The sequence below is a fragment of the Haliotis rubra genome, unplaced genomic scaffold (genome assembly GCF_003918875.1).
Source record: "Haliotis rubra isolate DU_JTF1 unplaced genomic scaffold, ASM391887v1 Scf25, whole genome shotgun sequence".
In the NCBI taxonomy this organism is placed as follows: Eukaryota; Metazoa; Mollusca; class Gastropoda; order Lepetellida; family Haliotidae; genus Haliotis; species Haliotis rubra.
The window spans coordinates 3040143-3054302 of NW_025766558.1; the positions used below are offsets into that span (position 1 = coordinate 3040143).

General features: G+C 39.9%; 1 protein-coding gene across 1 annotated transcript; it reads right to left on the reverse strand.

Annotated features, from left to right (window-relative positions):
• Positions 1 to 904: 904 nt before the first annotated feature.
• Positions 905 to 9428, reverse strand: LOC124279438 (apoptosis regulatory protein Siva-like). The gene is made up of 4 exons (XM_046715266.1): positions 9237 to 9428; positions 5440 to 5844; positions 2656 to 2797; positions 905 to 1875 (listed from the first exon to the last, which is right to left on the reverse strand). The coding sequence occupies exons 1-4, from the start codon at positions 9352 to 9354 to the stop codon at positions 1830 to 1832; spliced, it is 711 nt and encodes a 236-aa protein (XP_046571222.1). The 5' UTR covers positions 9355 to 9428; the 3' UTR covers positions 905 to 1829.
• Positions 9429 to 14160: the final 4732 nt, after the last annotated feature.

A 14160-nucleotide genomic window follows, 5' to 3' on the forward strand; every position in this document is an offset into this window, starting at 1 on the left:
GTCAACAAACATCAAGCCGCCATGTTACCGGAAACGAGGACAGTGAAATCTTGTCAGATTCGGATCAAGTTTCTGACGCTGAAATGGACTTATTAGAAAGTGACTTGTCACGATATGCAAACCCCAAATCCGGGAACAAAGCTGAGGAGGATGAATGTGTTAGTGTCAGTGGACTAGTGGCATATTTGAGAGACTTCTTCAATGAAGATGAATCCAAGTCGGAAAGTATACACGGAGATCTGGCCACTTCTATTGAGAACAGGTTTGTTAAAGCCCCAGTTCACGAGAAGATGAAAGAAATTATGGAGAAATACAAGCAGCCAAGCAACTGTCCTACTTTACAGGTAACGAAAGCTAACGAGGAAATATGGACTGAGGCAAAGGCACGACCAAGGACACAAGATGTGAGAGCTCAGTACACACAGGGTTTTGTTGTTAAAGCAACTGTCCCGATCGTGCAGATGATTGAAATCATGGCCGCTTTTGAAGCCAAGAAAGAAGTTGATCCCAAGGCTATGCTGACAAAATCAAAAGATGCCCTTCGTTTGCTGATTGCAGCTTTGTCAGACACAAATCAGAAAAGAAGGGAAGCTTTCAAGCCAGACTTGAGTGGGCCATACAAAAGACTGTGCCAACCAAATGCTGTCGTTACGACAGCAAACTTGTTTGGGGATGAGTTAGGTAAGAAAATATAGGACATTACTGACTCCAAACACTTAACCAGTAAACTTTCAGGTGAGAGGAACATACTCCAAGGTGGGAAACATCGCCGTTTCGCTCCATACCAACGGCCCAATCACTCCCTATGCACAGCGAGGGGGGAAGCAAACAGAGGTTAAGGACAGAGGCACAACAATGGCTCCGGTCATCAAGGTTCTCAAGGGAAGTCTACCGCCCGTTTTTAGCAATATTTGGTGATTCTTTAAAGCTGTCATATAAATACATCAATGGCTAGTCAATGATACTACTAAACAGACCCTGTTGCACAAAGAGGTTGTAGCACTACAACAATTGTAAGTCTATGTTAAAGTATGGGAATTACAACTAACATGTACTTTCTGCAGCAGGGCCCAGATCAAACATGCTTTGGTGTGCTAGAACATGACCTCTTGGACTAGTAAACCAGAATGCAAAATGTATTAAAGGGAGATAACTGCAGTCATCCTGTGAACAGAACATGACCTCTTGGACTAGTTAACAAACTCAAAAATGCATCAAAGGGAGATAACTACGGCCATCCTGTGAACAGTCTTCACTGTGCCATGACTAGCAGTGAACCTTAATGCAGAACCTTCAACGCATATCACAGCACCAAGATTTAGAGGCATCACAGCTTCCAAGGACGTGCCATGTATACTCCCTCTGCAGCGAAAATCAGTTAATCCTGAGGAACTTAATGATGAGTTTGTAATGATTAATAAGGACCTTCCATTTGTTTAATTGAATTATGACAAGGGTGTTTTTAAAAATTATAATGCATCTTATAAGATGTATTTTGGCAGAAAACATACTTTACATGGGTTTGCCTACTTCAAATTGTAAATGTCTTGAGCTACCACCCTACAATTAAAGAACACTTGCAATGTTAAAGCACAATGTACTGGACAACTCTGGTCAATATAATCACATTTGAAGATTATAGACTCTGAACCCATATTTTTTCCACTACCAGGCTTGAGAAGGTTTATTTAATTTCTTCCACTTGGTCAATTTGGCTGGGTCTGGCTGGCTGAACTCTTGGACAAAGTCCTGGATGACCTCTGTATTCACTGTCATCTTGGAGAGAGACCGGACATCACTTTAAGAGGACTACACTGCCAACACCCTTCTCAGGAACAGTTCAGACAGAAGGGTCGTTCAACTGCCTCATCGTAACTGTGGACAAATGGAAAAACTCTGTGACACTGAATTAACTGTGGACAGATTTTTCAAGATCTTACATCACCATCTGAACACATGCATATACAAATCTACACAGGATGTTGATTGTCACTGTGGTACAGTAGTACATCAGGTTTCCAACTCGCATCAATAGGGCATCCGAGGATCACTGTCAGAAGTGTTTTGCCTGAGGGTCATGGTCACCTGTGCTCTGTTTAAAGGTCAGTGTCAGAAGTGTTTTGTCTGAGGATCACTGTCAGAAGTGTTTTGTCCGAGGATCACTGTCAGGAGTGTTTTGTCCGAGGATCACTGTCAGAAGTGTTTTGTCCGAGGGTCATTGTCACCTGTGCTCTGTTTAAAGGTCAGTGTCAGAAGTGTTTTGTCCGAGGATCACTGTCAGAAGTGTTTTGTCCGAGGATCACTGTCAGGAGTGTTTTGTCCGAGGATCACTGTCAGAAGTGTTTTGTCCGAGGGTCATTGTCACCTGTGCTCTGTCTGAAGGTCAGTGTCAGAAGTGTTTTGTCCGAGGATCACTGTCAGAAGTGTTTTGCTCGAGGGTCATTGTCACCTGTGCTCTGTCCGAAGGTCAGTGTCAGAAGTGTTCTGTCCGGGGATCACTGTCAGAAGTGTTTTGTCCGTGGATCACTGTCAGAAGTGTTTTGTCCGTGGATCACTGTCAACCGTGTCCCATCTTAGTCCTTTTCACTAGCATCCTGTCGGGGTTCACACCTGTGTTCTATCTGAAAGTGAAATGTTCTGCTGGGGATCACTTACTTGAGCACAGAGCAGAGCCGACAGAAGTCCCCCCCGCACTGGGTGCACCTGATGCTGCAAGAGGGACATTTCACCTGCTCACAAAAGTTGCAGGCCATGAATGTTCCACGTGGGCCAGTGGTACGACAGTTGACACATGCAGCTGGAAGGAGGACAAGAAAACATCAAAACTGATGGTTTTGACTAAAGTAGAATGTCTACCTGAGACTACTTATATTGTGCTGAGACTGATGAGTAAAACTCCACTGATGATACTATTGATAGTCATTAGTTACCAGTAGATTTTGAAGGCTGTAATTCTGAACTAGTTCTCCACACCAACAAGTGACAGAAAATGTACACATTTCTGCCTTTTGCCTTGTAAAAGCATGACCAGCTACACACAAAAATTATGTTTAGGGTGACATCTGTACATTTAAGGTTACATGTTGACTAGTTCTTCCATTTCAGCCACCCATGTACCATGGATAATGCTCACAGACACAACACAGATATAGACAAGAAGACATGGTCATCAGTATCTGCCGCCACAGTGGTCTGTTCCTATTTGCTTTGTGTTTTTTAACTCCACTATAACATTCATCTCCTGAAGACACATACATTTGGTTTCCTATAATGGTTTCTGAGAAAATCTGTCCCCATTGGGAGTAACATGCATGAAGTCAAGAAACACATGACAAGGGCCATAACTCTGTATGACATTGTAACACTGTTTCTTTTTACAAACTCCATCAAGGCATTCATATGTTGTAAACACATACCAAATTTGGTTTCCCTATCTATAATGTCTTTTGAGAAAATCTGTCCCCATCATCTCAGACTGACGGGGTTCAAACCAATATCCCCCACCCACTTCATGCCAGGGGATAGTAATATCTGTCATGTCATTGTTCTGAAAGTGACGCTTACTTTAACTATCCTTCCTTCAGGCATTTTGGGAATAAAACAAAATACTTATTATTCCTTATTCTCACAACTACTCCACTGATAAAAGTGTAATGTGCATGGGAATAACCACTGTCCTGACATCACGGAGGCTTGAGGCATGACGCTTGTATACAAAACAATGTACACTCACGTAACCTTCATTCGTGGATATGAGGGAAATGCGTTGAAAGTCATATTTTAAATGCACGATTTCATTTTGTATACTCATTATTATATTTATTGATTCAGCAAAAATTGAAAATGCCTTATATTCAACTCGTGAATGAAACGTTTGTTTACTGAAGCCATTTGCAAGTATCACCCATTCATGTGAGCACAAAATGTGACGCCACCTTGTTTCGTGGATCACAGTCCATTGCAATAAGTATTGACCCCTAGGAAAGCAGACGACGAGATGTGAGAAGGTTGGTGCTAACGGTATCGTTTTTACTTGATATTTTGTAAAAACAAAATTTGGTATTAGTTTTATTAGTGATCTTGGGCTATTTATCTCAGTGCTGGACAATTAGATTTAGTGTATTTACGTGTAATGCAGACATTCGGAACATTTTTGTCAGCGAGGCGTGGGACTGTGTACACCACAAGTACCGCATCGTGACGTCATACGAGACTTAATTTACGAGATAGAATGAGGATTACCGCAATCCATGAATCAAGGTTATCCACGAAATTAGGTTACGGTTCTGTACTTTGGTACTTTTAACACTGCTGTCAAGAACAGGACCTCATAATGGGATTTATTTCAAACATATAACTGTGTTATAAACACCTTTCAAATAACGCTTACAGGTATGCTAATGACACTCTTCAAGACCAATAATGGTACTATAATATTGTCCTACTATATGATGCCTTCTGTTTGATTGTTTGAAACATACACAGTCTAAGTAAACTTAGGCTCAGTATTATTCGTTACACTGCTATATATACTGAGTCTAACAAACCCTAGTAGAGGTCGAGTCAGCTTATCTTTGAGCGACCTTTGACCGTCCAATCAAATGTGAGCAGACTTAACCAATAAGACAACGGCTACTATAATAGGGTTCGGCAGGACTTACAAAACGTTTTTTTTATTTTCTCTTCCCTGGTTGCTGACACTGATCACTAAGTATATACGCTTAGGGGTTTCTGATGATATGGTTACTATTAGCTTATATTTCCACAAGATGACATCCTGGAATACCGACAAAAACGCTTTGTTCAGCGACTGTTTACTTGCTGTTGTGAATAATGCGTCCTCCATGTGTAACACTCGGAAGCGATTGGAATCGTTCAAGTTTTCGAGGTAAAAGGTCAAATGGTATGTGAGAATGTTAACTTTCGCGATTTGGTAAGCTGTGTTCTGATTGGTTAATTCAAAAGGTTAGCTGACGCGACCTTCTACTGGGGTTTGTTAGACTCAGCATAGGAGTGTAACGAATAATACTGAGCCTAAGTTTACTTAGACTGCCTACATACAGAAGCTCACAGTAGAAGCTGATGTCATTCATTGAGGAAATATGAAGTTTTTTGACAACAATGGCTCCATGTCAAAATGTCTATCATGCGAACTTTAACTTACTCATTGAACAACATGTCAGAAAGTCACAACATAAGGTTTCTATGAACATTTGGAGAGTACATGAAAAAACTGAGTATCATCAGTACTGTGTTATAGCTACACTAATGCCAAAAACAAGCAGCAAGGATGGGTAGGGTGCATGGTGGGAATCAAACATGAAGTTTGAATTTTATAATTAACTTTGTGAATGAACAGTGCATTACAGAACACAGAATGTGGAAAAATAGAAACAAAACGACAAACCAGACACCCTACAATTGAAATATTTAGCTTGCCTTTTGGTTTTAAGCTTAAAGACGGAAATGTTGATTGTTTCTTGAAGGAGAATCCAGGAGCACCTGAGTCCTCGGACTTATCCCCACTAACCCCGGTTGATGACACCAGTTGACCATTGTGGTCAAGACACAGTTGACCAGGAAGTCGTGTCCTGACGTCGCCACAGTCGGTCATCCCCACGGCCATGTCCTCATCTGTCGTCATCCTCATCTCCGTTTCTTCACTTTTAGCTGTAGGCGTGGTCAGCTGACCACTCTGGTCAAGACACATTTGACCTGGCAGCAGGCCGCACGATGACGTCGGTTCTCCCGAGGCCTGCCACATCATGTTGTCATTGGCGTCAACGACGACATCTTTAGTGAAAGCCTTTTGGGATCCCTTGAACAAAATGTCTCTTGTTTTCTCTGAAATGTAATATTTTTTGTTCAAATTTCATTTATGAGGTAGAAAAGTGGCGTTACTGCTGTTCTGAAATCAGTGTAAACTTCAAAGGGGCACTCATGGTAGGTTCTCAACTGGTCACTTGACTTTGTTTCAGGTTTTTCAGATGGCATAATGTTTCACTGGTCAGCCGAGAAAGTACACGTGCCAACTATTTACATGATGTCAACAAATCTTTTAAAATAATTTTTGCTAGACAACAGCGAGCACTCGATAAAAGTTGGTTAAACATTTGAAGAAAGGACATTTTTTACACAGGTATTTTACGATAGTATATGGCTGTATTCAGGCTGTGTTAGTGAACCTACATACACTAACACTAACTTTTGACAAATCCATTCTGCAAGACAAGTGATTAATCCATCAATATATGATTAGTTAATCCTTTGATCAATGTTGTTTTTAAGTCAACTGTTAAATTCCTTTTCTTTCCATGTGCATATTACATAACATATAATACATTTGTAACATCAGACCTGGTTTTACAAGGTTGAGTAATTACCCCTGGACACAAGATATGCCAAGCTTTTGGAACCTCTGTCGGGTAAAAGAGGTTGTGTTACTACTAACTGTGCCTGTTATAAATTCATTCACTGAGCATCAAGTGAATGATGACAAATAAACAGGTGTTGGTTAATACTATCAAACATGGATGACAACCGGCAAGGAGTAATCATATTGTTTGCAACTTTGTGAGGGTTGATTGAGTTTATGTCTTCAAATAAATCAAAAGTGTGGTTTTAGTGTCATTGGTCAACTGACATGACATTTTCACATGACATCATTAGTCAATTGACATGACATTTTCACATGACATCATTAGTCAATTGACATGACATTTTCACGACATCATTAGTCAATTGACATGACATTTTCACATGACATCATTAGTCAGTTGCAATGACATTTTCACATGAGTGAGTGAGTTTGATTTTACGCCTGGAGTCTGGATATTTCCAGATAACAGCATCTGATGATCCACCATTCTTTACGTCTGCTCATTCAGGCTGATGAAATTAATTAACACGCGCCCTTTGGTATAGTTGTATAAACATTGTCTCAAAGATTATGTCCACTGTCCTTACAGATAGTTGCGTCTGCCAGCAAATCATCTTACAGCCCTAGGTAGGCTTAGGTGGGATTAAACAGTAATGAAGAAGGTACTTTTCTTGTCAGAGAAAACACAGTAGCCAAAATCATAATACAGAAATGCATCGTAGGATGCATCCATTCGGCACTATTTTCTTGAACGGAACTGTCGTACTATTGTACAAAATGCATTTGATAACATTTATAGTTGGTTTGTTGCTTAACATCCCACTCAGCAATGTTACAGGTATATGGCGGCGGTCTGTAAATAATTGAGTCTGGACCTGACAATCCAGTGATTAACAACATGAGCATCAATCTATGCAATGAGGATACAATGACATGTGTCATCCAAGTAAACAAGTCTGTCCACCCGATCCCGTTAGTCGCCTTTTACAACAACATGGGTCGCTGAAGACCTGTTCTATCACGGATCTTCACGGGTTATTACATTTATAAGAAACGAGCATACACAATGACAAATATTTCACGATACCTTTAAAAATCAAGTGAAAGGGAAGTACAGCATGAACCCGTCTTGGTTTGGGGTTGACGAATATGGGCTTGTCCCCACTAAGGGTACAGGGTACATTGTCAGTATTTGACTTTGTTTACGGTAAATTTCTGTATACAGAAACACACATGGGGTACATATCTGTAGTACCTGTGTCAACAAGCCCCCGACAACAGCAATAGTACTTTACGTATGTCACACATCATGCTCTACTTTTATAAGACAGAGTGGAATGCATCTCTGAGAACAGTATAACAGCTCTGATCCACAGTGAGTGAGTTTAGTTTTACGCCGCACTCAGTAATATTCCAGCTATATAATTGAATCTGGACCAGACAATCCAGTGATCAACAGCATGAGCATCGATCTGCGCAATTGGGAACCAATGACATGTGTCAACCAAGCCAACGAGCCTGACCACCCGATCCCGTTAGTTGCCTCTTATGACAAGCATGGGTTACTGAAGATTCATTTTAACCCGGATCTTCACGGGTATCTGATCCAGAAAGTCCATGCTCAGTCAAGGAAACTTGTAAACGGAGTTGACTCATCTTTGTCTACCACTCTGTATTCTGATTTTGGCTAATGTACCTCGGGGTGAAACGGTATACCATGATATTAGTTGAACTGCGGTATTTTGCCTTCGATTAGGTGTACCATAATGCAATAAAAAAATTGGTTTTCATACCATCATTTGGAAAGATTTCCCTCTGTAACCTGCATATTGTTTTAATCATTCTATGCCTAGGAATATAGGCCGAAGTCTTTTTAATAAAAAGCCTAAACATAACCCTAACCCCTCCTAAATAACCCCCCCTAAATAATCCTAATATAAATAGAATGGGTTACGGGGTGGAACTCTTACCCATTTCTTTGCTGGACAGCCGTTATTTTATATATACCGATCCAAAGGCCTTGTACCGCACCGTGGTTACCTCGGGTACATATCCCGGTGTCAGGTGTTTTCGACGATGTAAGACAAAAACGTAATTTTTATTTGTAATATCATTTAAAGTTTTTATTTTACTAACCTCGAGTGATAAAGGATATATTCATCTATTTCACACAAAAATATCAAGCGTTTCCTACAAAAATAGCGTTGATGACATCGTATTGGCGAAACAGTGGCCGCTCGTAACATTCGGGTATTTTGTATGGGTTTTCGAGGATGAGCCATACTTTTTGCTCCGCACTGCGAGGGAGCGTTGTGATCATGTGGCTTCCTATTTATATATTGCCTGTCCAGCAGACGACTGATCTTACTGAATTTTCACTTGCTATATTTTGTTATAAAGGCAACTGATTTTGCATCTGAAGTGGTATTAACGATCTCGGGTAAATAATATTGATGTTTGTTTGCTTTTTATATAACTTTTCTTCCCGATTTCCATTGTCAATAAAACTTCTCATGACAGCGACTGGGCACCCGCCCTACCAGTGAAACTGTTTGTGCACTCCGATCTAAACTTACTAAAAAATATGGACAATGTACGTAATATTGTGGCCACCCGCTGTACCTGCAGTACCTGTGCCGCCATGATCCCGTCAGCCTCATTATAAGGACATGATCATGATCATGTCCCCCCTCTTTCGCAGATTCAGCCATCGTCTAAAGAATCTCAGGATGCATAATGTGGAACTGATAACTGATTTTACCAAACCTATGAGAGCTGGCATCCCAACATTAACTGGTTTTGGAATTCTAAACACTGACGTCGAGAAATTACTGCCGATGCATGTTTAAATACGTACCGTATACAGACTTCATGAGTTTGTCTTGTGCAACGCCGAGATCCACCTCCTTTTGACCCACATGTGTTTTCAGCTGCAAGGGTGACTGTTCACCAAAGGGGTTGGATCGCTTGGGCATGATCAAAATGTGCAACAGCTAATAGGTCGGCACTTTGTTGTTGACAGTTTCGCGGGGAATTACAGCATTTCCGATAACTGACGCATGCGCCCTTCTACTTTGCGTGCTTACTTCCCCTTGGTTGAGCTATGGGGTTGTCGTTGTTGTCAGCTCAGCGCCTGAAAAGTAAAATAGATTATTATTTGCTAAAACCAGGGATAATAGTTATATAGTCTCCCTGCTAAAACCGAAAACCTGTGTTACTTATTGTGGATGATAAAAGTATATAAGTATTATTCCGCTTTGAATACAACTGATTGGTGACTCCAAAGGTATTCAAAACCATTCTTCTTTTTATCAAAGTTGAACAATTTAGATGTTTAGGTCTCCTAGGGCGGGAAACTTATTGTAATCGTTCGGATTATCATCATTTATTATTCCGCCATATTTGTACCAAACATAGCTTCTAAACTAGAGCTCAGAATCAGTTTAAATAATACTCAAGGTGCCCACAGTGCTGAATTTGTTTGTGCAAAAGATTCAAGGCTCTTGGCTCAATAGCAAAGGGCAGATAATTCAAAATGTATTCAAACATTTCAATTTCCAAAGCAATAATCTCCGACACTACATGTCCAATGACTACCACGTTTCTGGTGAAGGTGTAGAATCCAGTTTCTTTCTATTTCAAGTGTAGTACCCAAGTGCCTAAAAAGCACCGTTTGGCAGCTACGTCGTGTTGAACGTGTTTATATTTTTCAACTGTTTTATGAGTATTTTGCTCCAAAAATGTGCCGAGCTCGAACTATCAGCTCCAGAGCTTTCAAAATGTCCATACTTTGTGTCCAGGAACTTCTCTGCACATTGAACCACAAAACGTGCCAACATGGCCGCCATATTGAGTGCGACTTAGGAGATAAACATCATGTGTTAACCAATTTCCGGGTGTTATTGAGTATTCCCGTGCTTCAAATACTCAATAACACCCGGAAATTGGCCATGTTATTGAGTATTTGAAGCACGGGAATAATATTCCCGTGCTTCAAATACTCAATAACACCCGGAAATTGGCCAACACATGATGCTTATCGACATTGTAAACACAAAAGTAAACCAGAAGGTTCACACACGTTTTTGTGTCTGCACTCATTGACATCGAGTACCGGTACAGCAGTGAAATGTCATCAGACGGCCGTTTCGGCTGTCTCCCATGGTAGCATCTGGAACTGCTCATTTGTGACGACGTAACAATACAATGGTGTGAGCGATGTTTGTATGTATTAATACGCAGCGAATTTCCGGGAATCTAATACCATTTGATCACGTTTTTCAACCAATCAGATTAAAGAACACAGTAGCTTTTGGTTTACAATTATGGGCCAAAGTTCTCTTCGAAAAAAATCAAAGACTTCTTCACGAATATATAAGCAACGTCAGCAGCGCTCGTTTAGAAGTTTTAGTTGAGCAGGTCCGAGAAATATGTCAATGTGTTGCTGTTGTCTGTACATGACTAATTGCCCGTACGTCAGTTTTCAGAACCCATTAAATGGCTATTACCACGTTACGATGTATTTTGTTGATGTGATGTTTTTCTATTTTGTACATAAATGTACTTGTTTTCCATGGCAACGAATGATTATGCATACACCAGTGTTGCCCCTTCAAGTCGAAGGACCGGGATCGATTCTCCACCGGCGGTGGGGCAGCCTAGTGGTTAACGCGTTCTCTCGTCACGCTGAAGACGGGGTTCGATTCCCCACATGGGTACAATGCGTGAAGCCCATTTCTGGTGTTCCCCGTCGTGATATTGCTGTAATATTTCTGAAAGCGGCGTAAAACAAAACTCACTCGATTCTCCACCTGCACGGTATGATGTGAAGCTCATTTTTCTTTTGCCCCACTGTTGTCAGCTAGACTGCTTAAGACGATTGTCTGACAAGCATGAACAATCGGCCTTTAGATCACGTTGTAGATTATAGCGCAAAATATGTCGCTTATATTCATTTGATATTTCCTTGAGAGGCATTTTAGAAGTTGTATAGATGAAGGAAAACCAAGTTCTATAGATAGTCAACTTCTTTATTGCAATGAGTGCGACGTTTCTGTGTAGGTACTAACACCGTTATCAAGCAAGTGATACAAAGAGTTGTAACATGGAGAATATATACATAGCTGCATAGTGTGTATATACAATTGACAAGGTTGATATACATTGGATTATCAAATTTCTAATTAGTAATCCAATGTATATCAACCTTGTCCATTGTATATGCACACTCCGTACCACCGGTATTGTGTATAGTTTGTGTATTGTGTATAACCACTGACCAACACCCTGTAGCAGGTGGATTGAACTGGCACAGTGAAAACTGACTGTGGTATATCGTATGCTGACTGTAAAACACCCTGTAGCAGGTGGATTGTACTGGCACAGTGAAAACAGACTGTGAAACACCATGTGACACGTGTATTGTACTTGTATATCGTATGCTGACTGTAAAACACCATATGACACGTGTATTGTACTTGTATATTGTATGCTGACTGTAAAACACCATGTGGCACGTGTATTATACTTGTATATTGTATGCTGACTGTAAAACACCCTGTAGCACGTGTATTGTACTTGTATATCGTATGCTGACTGTAAAACACCATGTGACGTGTATTGTACTTGTATATTGTATGCTGACTGTAAAACACCATGTGACGTGTATTGTACTTGTATATTGTATGCTGACTGTAAAACACCATGTGACACGTGTATTGTACTTGTATATCGTATGCTGACTGTAAAACACCATATGACACGTGTATTGTACTTGTATATTGTATGCTGACTGTAAAACACCATGTGGCACGTGTATTATACTTGTATATTGTATGCTGACTGTAAAACACCCTGTAGCACGTGTATTGTACTTGTATATCGTATGCTGACTGTAAAACACCATGTGACGTGTATTGTACTTGTATATTGTATGCTGACTGTAAAACACCATGTGACGTGTATTGTACTTGTATATTGTATGCTGACTGTAAAACACCATGTGACACGTTTATTGTACTTGTATATCGTATGCTGACTGTAAAACACCCTGTAGCACGTGTATTGTACTTGTATATCGTATGCTGACTGTAAAACACCATGTGACGTGTATTGTACTTGTATATTGTATGCTGACTGTAAAACACCATGTGACGTGTATTGTACTTGTATATTGTATGCTGACTGTAAAACACCATGTGACACGTGTATTGTACTTGTATATCGTATGCTGACTGTAAAACACCCTGTAGCACGTGTATTGTACTTGTATATCGTATGCTGACTGTAAAACACCATGTGACGTGTATTGTACTTGTATATTGTATGCTGACTGTAAAACACCATGTGACGTGTATTGTACTTGTATATTGTATGCTGACTGTAAAACACCATGTGACACGTTTATTGTACTTGTATATCGTATGCTGACTGTGAAACACCATGTTGCACGTATTATAATACTTGTATATTGTATGCTGACTGTAAAACACCCTGTAACACGTGTATTGTACTTGTATATTGTAAACTGACTGTGAGACACCATGTGACACGTGTATTGTACTTGTATATTGTATGCTGACTGTAAAACACCCTGTAGCACGTGTATTGTACTTGTAAATCGTATGCTGACTGTAAAACACCATGTGACGTGTATTGTACTTGTATATTGTATGCTGACTGTAAAACACCATGTTGAACGTGTATTATATTTGTATATCGTATACTGACTGTAAAACACTATGTGGCACGTGTATTATACTTGTATATTGTATGCTGACTGTAAAACACCATGTGACACGTGTATTGTACTTGTATATCGTATGCTGACTGTAAAACACCATGTGACACGTGTATTGTACTTGTATATCGTATGCTGACTGTAAAACACCATGTGGCACGTGTATTTTACTTGTATATCGTATGCTGACTGTAAAACAGCATGTGACATGTGTATTATACTTGTATATCGTATGCTGACTGTAAAACACCATGTGACGTGTATTGTACTTGTATATTGTATGCTGACTGTAAAACACCATGTGGCACGTGTATTGTACTTGTATATCGTATGCTGACTGTAAAACACCATGTGGCACGTGTATTATACTTGTATATTGTATGCTGACTGTAAAACACCATGTTGAACGTGTATTATATTTGTATATCGTATACTGACTGTAAAACACTATGTGGCACGTGTATTGTACTTATTTGTAAATCGTATGCTGACTGTAAAACACCATGTGACGTGTATTGTACTTGTATATTGTATGCTGACTGTAAAACACCATGTTGAACGTGTATTATATTTGTATATCGTATACTGACTGTAAAACACTATGTGGCACGTGTATTATACTTGTATATTGTATGCTGACTGTAAAACTGCATGTGACACGTGTATTGTACTTGTATATCGTATGCTGACTGTAAAACACCATGTGACACGTTTATTGTACTTGTATATCGTATGCTGACTGTAAAACACCATGTGGCACGTGTATTATACTTTGTTTATCGTATGCTGACTGTAAAACACCATGTGGCACGTGTATTATACTTGTATATCGTATGCTGACTGTAAAACAGCATGTGACATGTGTATTATAATTGTATATCGTATGCTGACTGTAAAACACCCTGTGACGTGTATTGTACTTGTATATTGTATGCTGACTGTAAAACACCATGTGGCGTGTATTGTACTTGTATATCGTATGCTGACTGTGAAACACCATGTGGCACGTGTATTATACTTGTATATTGTATGCTGACTGTAA